Source organism: Gregarina niphandrodes, assembly GCF_000223845.1.
Source record: "Gregarina niphandrodes unplaced genomic scaffold scaffold00051, whole genome shotgun sequence".
In the NCBI taxonomy this organism is placed as follows: Eukaryota; Apicomplexa; class Conoidasida; order Eugregarinorida; family Gregarinidae; genus Gregarina; species Gregarina niphandrodes.
Window position 1 is genome coordinate 27,002 of NW_011645818.1, and position 8,903 is coordinate 35,904.

General features: G+C 52.2%; 4 protein-coding genes across 4 annotated transcripts; 2 read left to right on the forward strand and 2 right to left on the reverse strand.

The window, feature by feature from the left end:
* Positions 1-199: 199 nt before the first annotated feature.
* On the forward strand, positions 200-2,749 carry GNI_163200 (lipase; the record flags this gene model as incomplete). Its single annotated transcript, XM_011134804.1, has 1 exon — positions 200-2,749. The coding sequence occupies one exon, from the start codon at positions 200-202 to the stop codon at positions 2,747-2,749; it is 2,550 nt and encodes an 849-aa protein (XP_011133106.1).
* A 418-nt stretch (positions 2,750-3,167) lies between these two features.
* On the forward strand, positions 3,168-5,795 carry GNI_163210 (lipase; the record flags this gene model as incomplete). The annotated part of the gene is made up of 1 exon (XM_011134805.1): positions 3,168-5,795. One exon carries the CDS (start codon positions 3,168-3,170, stop codon positions 5,793-5,795), a length of 2,628 nt encoding a protein of 875 aa, XP_011133107.1.
* Positions 5,796-6,086: 291 nt separating this feature from the next.
* On the reverse strand, positions 6,087-6,953 carry GNI_163220 (putative transmembrane protein; the record flags this gene model as incomplete). Its single annotated transcript, XM_011134806.1, has 1 exon — positions 6,087-6,953. The coding sequence occupies one exon, from the start codon at positions 6,951-6,953 to the stop codon at positions 6,087-6,089; it is 867 nt and encodes a 288-aa protein (XP_011133108.1).
* Positions 6,954-7,518: 565 nt separating this feature from the next.
* GNI_163230 (signal peptide peptidase) lies at positions 7,519-8,753 on the reverse strand (the record flags this gene model as incomplete). Its single annotated transcript, XM_011134807.1, has 2 exons — positions 7,519-8,618; positions 8,720-8,753. The coding sequence occupies 2 exons, from the start codon at positions 8,751-8,753 to the stop codon at positions 7,519-7,521; spliced, it is 1,134 nt and encodes a 377-aa protein (XP_011133109.1).
* Positions 8,754-8,903: the final 150 nt, after the last annotated feature.

Below are 8,903 nucleotides of genomic sequence, written 5' to 3' on the forward strand. Positions count from 1 at the left end.
TGTCCCCACATGGATAGGGGGGGAGACTGTCCCCGAATTAGTATAGGAGACTGTCTCCTATATAAACGCCCCATTATGATAACACCTTCCTCTGACCTCTGTATATTCTTTAGCTACCTTTTGTCTTTGTTGTAATTTCTAGTGCAAGCAAGTGCGAGCGAGCAAACAACTAGACTCAGGACAGAATAATTAGAAAATGATGAAGAGGATGAGGACCATAGGCTGCATTCTGGCGGCAGCCACCGCAACGGGAGGAAATGCGACCCCCGCTCTGCTGCCGTCAAATCTGTTGGAGGACACCGGATCGACGGTGAGCACCGCATCGAGTACAATGTCGAGTACGGTTAGCACAGAGTCGACGACGGCAGCGCCGACCTCACCGCCATCTGTGATGTCTGGTGACGATTACATGGCGCAGCTACCGTTTTCAGTAGAGGTGGTGACGCCCAAGTTTTCTTTGATCGGGACGGAAGGCGGGTATGCAGCGGAATATTGTGCAGGAGATGCGATGGCTGTAATAATGAAGGTATTAAAGATGGATGAGGATGCGTTGAGTGGTCTGCTGGGTGCTCAGGCTGATCTGAAATCGTACACACGTTCGGGTGCAACTTTGCGTGATGCATTGACGTTTGTCGGCGACTATGTGGACCGGTTGCACAAAGGAAAGAACCTGACGCCTGATGGTGAGCAGCGACGAGTGAAGATGTTCGGGCTACCATACCTCATGCCGGCGGACAGTTTATTACCTTCGGAGCAGATCCGAAACCTTCTGGGAGCCCACACACTGATGGTTCAAGGTGGTCGGAAGTATGGTGAGCTTTTCAAGCTTCACTCTCAGCTGCCTAAGCACCGGAAGTATGAGCTAATAGACACGCTTATCAATCACTCTAAAGAAAAGGCAGTCGAAGCACAGGAACACACGCTCATGGCAAAAATTCGGAATGTGGTCGGCGACGCGGCCGATCGCCTTTCAGAGTTCATGGGTCTAGACGGTGACGACGAAGCAACTACGACGGAAGGTAATACCTCGGTGGTTGGTTTTGGAGACTCCGACTTGAAGAGCGGCATCGAGCCGTATGCCATGGACGTGTTATCAATCATACCAGATCAGTTAGTGGCATTCCTTTCGTCTCGAGCCGTAGGCGAATTGTTGGGGGTGATATTGCAAGATAGTCATACTGGGGGGGTGTCAGCAGGCGGCAAACAGAACTTGGGTACAGCGATATGTAGAGGCATAGAATTCGGGATGACTTTGGATCCTTTTCCGGAATGGACGGCGTGTGCATTACCTTCAGCCATGTTAGCGTTGGTCGTCTGCATGTACAAAGACTTTACCCTGGACTGCACCAACTACACGGTTGGTGACCCGATGTTGGATGTGTGTGATAAAGTGGAGCAGAAGGAAATAATGGAATTGACCCCTTTTCTGCCGATGGAAGATGCGTTGGATCTAGATGCAATGACATACACTAACTCGGGATTGGCTGCGGAAGGGGAGACGTTGTTGAAGCTGCAGATCGCGTTGGCGAGACAGGGTCTGGCGGCCTTCCATCACCAGTGTACCATCCCTGTGGATGACCCGTATTTGGTCAAGGACATGGCCCCTGGTTGGGACTTCGTGCACGAAGTATGGCTGAATGAAGAATCGTCCACACTCACGGCAGGCACACCGAACAAGTACGTGCCCTTCACGACTATCGGGATGAAAAAGAAGACAGGCCAAGCAGGTCAGGCGAACGATGGGACTTGCGAGTTCTTGACTAGCACTCGTGGAACGAACGGAATTTTCGAATGGTGGGCGAATGTGCAAATGGACATGATTCCGATACCCTATTCCCTAGACGCAAAGGCGAAGGCCCATCGAGGTTACACAGTCCTCTCCAGCTCCGTGGCGGACTCGCTGGTACGTTACTGGAACAAGAACCACTTCGAGCTTGACGACCACAACGACCCTAACTGGTGCGACCCTGCGAAGACCACACTCTGGTTCACGGGACACTCGCTCGGGGGCGGCATGAGCAACATGCAGTCGTTGGCCACCGCACTTCGGCTGAAGCCGAGCTATCCCGATCTAACTATCTTCAACTACGCCGCAGCGAGTCTAGCTGTTTACAACAAGGAAGCGCTGGACATGCACAACTCACTAATCAACGCACGGAATTTCCGGTACGACAGAGACATGGTACCCGGTGTACCTTGCCAGAACACGGGCATCCAGCGCTGCAGTCCCGCCGAGTATCCATCTGGGTTCCAGGGGACAGGCGTCGAAGAACCGGTTCAGTACAATCCGGGCCAAGTCATGCTGCGAAGTAAAGAAGACTTCGCCGATTTCGACCCCGAACATCAGTGGTGGTTCAATGATGACTGGTTCTTGCCGCAACGATTGGCGCTGGCCGTCGTACCCATCCTCATGCCAGGCATGCTTCAACTCAACATGTCCCACAGCTGCAGCTATCGGTGCTTCCTCACATCTCGCTTCTGTTCGGACTCACCTTACAAACACACAATGTGCTACAGAGGACCTCTCGCACTCGACGACAGCGCCTGCTGGAATGAAGACGTCTCCAACTACGTCAAGGCACCCGGCGTAGGAGGCGGGGATCCACCTGCCATCAACCGTCAAGATGAAGCTTACCCCGGCTATGTAGCATCCATGAACTGCACCTATAACGCAGAAGCCGCCAAGTACATCTCTACTTGCGATTGGACTGCCGGAATCAGCCTGGATCTCAGCAGCATCCTCGGTTAGGGATAACATCACCCGTGTGATACAATCACCCGTGTGATACAATCACCCGTGTGATACACCACCCGTGTTGATCCCACACTAGGCCTATACCGCTTGGAGCAATATCGCTTGGAGCAATTACCGCCCTTATTTGAACATAGTCTTTTGTTCGACTTGGCAGGACTGATCACACTTGAAGCGAGGACAGTGTCTCGTCGTTCCGCGTTGATCTCACAAATCTGCGCGCAGGTCAGGCGGCTGCGAGACAAGCACAGCGCAAACGCAACCGCAGTGCGCGTTTTTGGTTCTGTTCTTACTTTTGTGACAACTAGATTTGCTAGTCCGAATGAGGTACCATCGAATGTGTGGTACCGTCGAATGTGTGGTACCATCGAATGTGTGTGAATTTGTGAATTATTAATATTTTTGTAGTAGCGTGATGAGGTTGGCGGTGGTTGGATGCTTGATGGGGTGTGTGTTGGGTCAGGATAGTGTGATCAATGAGTACATAAGTTCCATGCCGTTTCCGGTGGATATTGTGACCCCCAAGTACTCGTTCATTGGTTACGAAAAGTACGCCGCGTCGTATTGTGATATCGAGACCATGGAGTTGCTGAGCAACATCGTTTTGATCAATGACGGCGTACCTGCGATGGACCCGGCTGCTGCCAAGGCCGAGAAGGCGTCTCAGATGGACGCCTTCTTGGCTGCAGTTCCTCATTACCGAAAATTTCATGAGTCCGGTGCTTCCTTCCGGCAGGCCCTGGACTTCACACAGAGGCTTTTAAGACACACTGACGCACTTAACCAAGAAGCAACAATGCTCCGAAGAACCAACAGCTCAAACGATAATGACTCAAGCATCAAGGGTGATAGCGCTCAGACGACGGCGAGTCGTCGAATGAGCATGAACTATGTGCCAGTGCTCCTTCCAGAAGACGTCTACTCGCCAGAGGAGAAGTTACGCGCACTTATCGCAACGCACTTCTCGGTACAAGCCGGTGGTCAGAAGCTCGGCACGCTCGTGAAGCTGCACAGCGAAATGCCTGAGGGACACGAAAACGATGTCGTGATGGCCGCTATACACAGGCTACGTTCCCGCAAGACAGGGGGGAATAGTGAGCAGCAGAATAGTGAGCAGCAGAATAGTGAGCAGCAGAATAGTGAGCAGCAGCGTGAGCAGCAGAATAGTGAGCAGGAGCGTGAGCAGCAGCGTGAGCAGCAGCGTGAGCAGACGGCGATGGAGTCCATTGCGGGGTACCTACGGGAGCTTTGGAAGAGTTCCAAGCAGGGCCTTAATCAAGAGAAGGCCTTGGATGAGTTGTTTAATAAATTAGTTGAAGACGACAGGAAGGGAGTGGAGAAAAAGGGAGAAGCCATGGACGGTGACCAGAATCCGTGGGGCTTACCTGAAGGAACGCTGTCATTTTTTATGAGCAATGCCTTTGGTGAGATGTTCTCGGCGCTCTTTCAAGATGTGGGTGAGTGGATCGACGGTCTAAACGGTTATTGGTGGACAGACGGCGGTAAGGTGGGTCTGGCCGAGGGTCTGTGTCGAGGTATCCAAGCCGGTCTACAAGTGGACGGAGGCATGAGTCCGTGGACTTCATGTGCCTTGCCATCAGCCTTCTTTGCGTATATTGTGTGTGGCAACACACAGTTGCAGATTGACTGTACGAACTACAAGTTTGCGGATCCGTCATTAGACTTGTGCGATATGTTCGAGGCTCAGGAGGTGTACGACTTGTCGTTGATTCCTATGGAGGAGGGGGTTGATGCCACGGTGAACCACTTCAGCGACGCGGGTTACGAGAAAGATGGCCGGTCGATGTGGCTGATGCAATCGAGTATTGCAAAGCAGGCCATGAGTACGACACAGCGTCAGTGCATGATCGCAGCGGACGACCCGGACTTTTTATTGGATCTCTTGCCAGGTTGGGACATTGTGCATGAGACGTGGTTGAACGAGGAGACAAGTTACATGACGCAGTTCACAACGAACAAATACGTGCCTTACAGCACGATTGCGAAGAAGAGGACGACGGCAACCGACGGCACCTGCGAGTTCATGATGATTTCTCGTGGCACCATCAACGGATGGGAATGGTGGGTCGACTTCAAGTTCGAGATGAAGCCAATTCCGTACTCCACTGATCCCGAGGCGCTGGCACATAGTGGGTACCTTAATCTCGCAACCCCCATTGTTGAGGCCAACAGCAACTACATGATGCGACACCACTTCGACGTGCCCGCAGACACCGTGGCCGGAGAAGACTTATATAACCAGTACAGCTACTGCGACCCAAATAAGACGAGCATTTGGTTCGTAGGACATTCACTAGGTGGCGGGATGAGCAACCTACAGTCGCTCATTTGGGGGCTGCGTTGGAAAACGGCGTTTCCGCAGATGCAGCTGTACAATTTTGCCGCCGCCAGCTTCGCTATTTACAACGAAAACACGCGTGCGATGCATTCGAAGCTGGTAAATAGTCGGAACGTTCGTTACGAACGAGACTTCGTGCCCGGGATTATGTGCCAGAACACGGGCGCTACACGTTGCGCTCCGAACCCTTTCGCTTCAGGGCTTCACGGTGCTGGACTTGAGCAACCGACGTCGCTCCTGTCCGGGGCGGTCATCCTGCGCAGCAAGGAAGACTTCGTCGACTATGACCCTGATAATCAATGGTGGTTCGGCGACGACCACTTCTTCATGGTCCCCGGCCTCCTTCAGATGACCACAATCCTCTCCTTCATTAACATGCCCATGATACTACAGCCTGCCGCCTGCCACCTGTGCAGCTACCGATGCTACTTCTCCTCCCACTTCTGCACCAAGGACGTCACCAACCAGACCGAGTGCTTCCGTGGACCGGTCAACTACGACAATGAAGCGAATTGCGTCAATCAACAACTCACCATACCCGACGTCAAGTCCAAGAACGACGGACCCAACTACCTTGGCAGCCTCAACTGTACCTTCAACGAGCAGGCCTTTGCTGTTAAGCAGCCCTGTTGGTACCTCTCGCCCGGCATAAGACTCAATGCCGTTCAAGACCTTATTAACTGAGTCCATACCGAACTTGAAAGGTGGCTGCGGCCATTTAAGCAACTACTGATGTACTGACTGGACTGGACTGGACTGGACTGGGATTGTTGGATTGAAGTAGCACAACTAGTCATCGGTTGCAAGGGCCTCATTACTGCAGTAATGAGGCCCTTGCAACCGATGACTGCGACCATTTAAGCGCTTAATACAACGTGCTGGATGTTTTGAGAATATAGTGCTTGGTACAATGAGAGGTTGAGTTCGGTCGGGTGTGTGCCGAATTCGCGATTTTTTTCTTGGTGGTTTGAATGATCATAATTGTGGCGGTGCAGTCATGAGTCGGGGTCGGGTAGTGTGGAGCAGGACCGCGAGGCCGTGGAGAGAGATGAGGGCGGCGGCGACGGAGACGTAGAGCGCCAGGCCGCGTTGTGTCGTCAAGTCCACGCCGGGGTAGATGGGTCGTCGACCGCGGCTGAAGAAGGCGGCCACGTGGATGCCGGTGTAAAGAGCGACGAAGGCCCACAGCCACGGCTGCGTCGTCCATCGCCAACTCTTCGCAGACCTGACGTCAGACTCGACTGTACAGCCTTTGACTGTACAGCCTTTGACTGTACAACCTTTGACTGTACAGCGTTCATAGAGAAGAAGTAGCAACCCGACCCCGTGCATGTTCACTTCCCACCAGAAACAGCGCAACGCCGACTCTTGTGGCCATACTAGGCCCCAGAACATGACCACTACAATCACAGACACACACTGTGCTATTTCGCCGATCATTTCCCACCAATTTTCAACACCATCGGGCTGGCCAGCGGATCGGGTACCGCACGACCGTTCCAAGCAATCCGCAGCAACTTTGTGGGCATTTTCCTTCATGACATTTTCCTTCATGGCATTTTCCTTCATGGCATTTTCCATCTCCATATTATCTGTAATGCTTGTTCGATTCCTTCCATGTTCCATACTACCAACAACGTTATCCAGACCTCTTATGGACCATCCCCGACCCTTTCTTGTCGCCAGGTAAAATGAGAAGCCAAAATACGCCTTGACAAATATCCAAGCCCAAGCAGTTAAATACTGGAAGTAGCAATACCATGGATGGCAGTCAAAGAGGAATATAATTGAAACTATCCATAGATAAACATTTATTATCAGCAACCTGATTTTGCCTTGCATTGATTCCAATGTTTTCCACTCCGGCATTACACGAATTTCAACAACGAATTTTATCATCACCAAGACTTTCGAACTTATTTTGGATATCCGGTACCTTTACAATATAACCGGTGCCTTGCAATATAACCACAGTGTGATGCGTAGAATCGCGAGGAATAAACATGTGAAAGAAAGGGACCTCTTTCGATAATTGTTTGGTCAAGGTGTTTCAGACAACAGCTGAAACATATTCGTCCTGTTTGGTCTGGTCATTAACGGTGGTCTGGTCATTAACGGTGGTCTGGTCATTGGCGATCCTGTTTGGACAATCCCGCGATCTATTTACGGGGTCGTGACATTTCGACACCTCCAAAAAAAAGAAATCTTTCCTTGCCACGTCCTCCAACCCACCAACCCACGTTGACTGAGCGACACTCAGCGCGACAGTACCGCACACATGTCGCTAGTGAGCCACAGTCGTCACACACAAATTGGTGCGTGACTGACGACAAGCAGATTCTACACCGTTTACCGGACACTTGCCCCCGACACATAAAAGGGGCAGGCGACCAAGTCGACGTCCAGTTCATTGGACCACTGTTGGTCTCAGCGGGGCGTCCAGAGCCGTGGCCTGGGACTCGTCTATGGCTTCATCGTCTTCCTCTTCGTCGTCTTCGTCTTCCTCTGCCTCGTTCCCGGTCTCCTCATCCTCTTCTTCGGAGTAGGCGAGGAGGGTGGCGAGTTCTCCGCGAATGAGGGCCGGTGCGTAAACCGACACGAGAAGGGAAGGCACGAGGTAGAGGAGTGCCGGTTGGGCCGACTGCCAGATGAGCATGACGGCACCAGTCAGGCACAGAGAGCTGGTGTAGGCGAACATGGATGCTCTGAAGTAAAACCGACTGAATTCTTGGTACATCGGACTAACCGCTTGACGTGGTTCGTGTCCAACAGTACCGGCATGTGTAGTGGTACCGGCATGGATAGTGGTACCGGCATGGGTAGTGGTACCAGCATGGGTAGTGGTACCGGCATGGGTAGTGGTGCCGGTGCGGTCTGGGCAGGCTGCAGTCGTGGTTTTGGATCCGGTTTTTCGAGTTCTGGCCTTGACGGTGGTTTCATGGTCTTCGGTGGTGGCTGTAGACTCGGCGGTCGTTTCCGGCTTCCGATAACACACGTCGCCACGGCACTCCATCCCTTCCGCTTTGACATCTTGGTTGGTTATCATGAGTTGGTTTCGGGCCCAGTCGAACCGGAGAGTCATGGCGATGAAGATGCCGGGGATGACAATGTCACCGAGTCCCAACAAGCTCATGTGAGCGTTTCCGGGTTGCGGGAAAAGGAGCTTGGCGGGTGCTTCGAAGCTCTTCGCGACGGTGACCATGACGTCGGTTTTGAAGACCCAGAAGACGTCATAGAAGAAGAGTCCGGTAAGCAGAATTGTAGCCGTTCTGAAGGTACCCACCGAGATCAGGCGGATAGCGTGAATGGAGAAACATATAGCAAACAGATTGTGCATCAACCACATCTTCGAAAACAACCAAGTGAAAGAGATCACACTGCCACAGAGGAAACCAATCATCTTCGACACAGATAATTCAATCACCACACGCTCCCCCAACAACCAAGTCAAAACACGAGGAACCAGGAACACTCGCATCTCCTCAGGAGCCCTAGTAGAAGGGTATACTAAAACCCATAAATCTGACACCGTGGAACCAATAGAGTAAATCCCAGCTATACACACGTGTAATGACAACAGCCAGTTTACCCAACGACCAGGGAGGTACTTGAACGCACAATATCTACAACATTGACCCTCATAACTTAACCACGCTTTTTCTAAGGCAGGGATGGGTTACAGTACCAGTGGAGTTGGAGGTTGCTTAGGGAGGGTGCTTAGGGTGCATCGCCGAGTACTCGTGTACCGAGTATTCGTGCAGGAGGGGAGGGAGGGGAGGGGAGGGGAGGGGA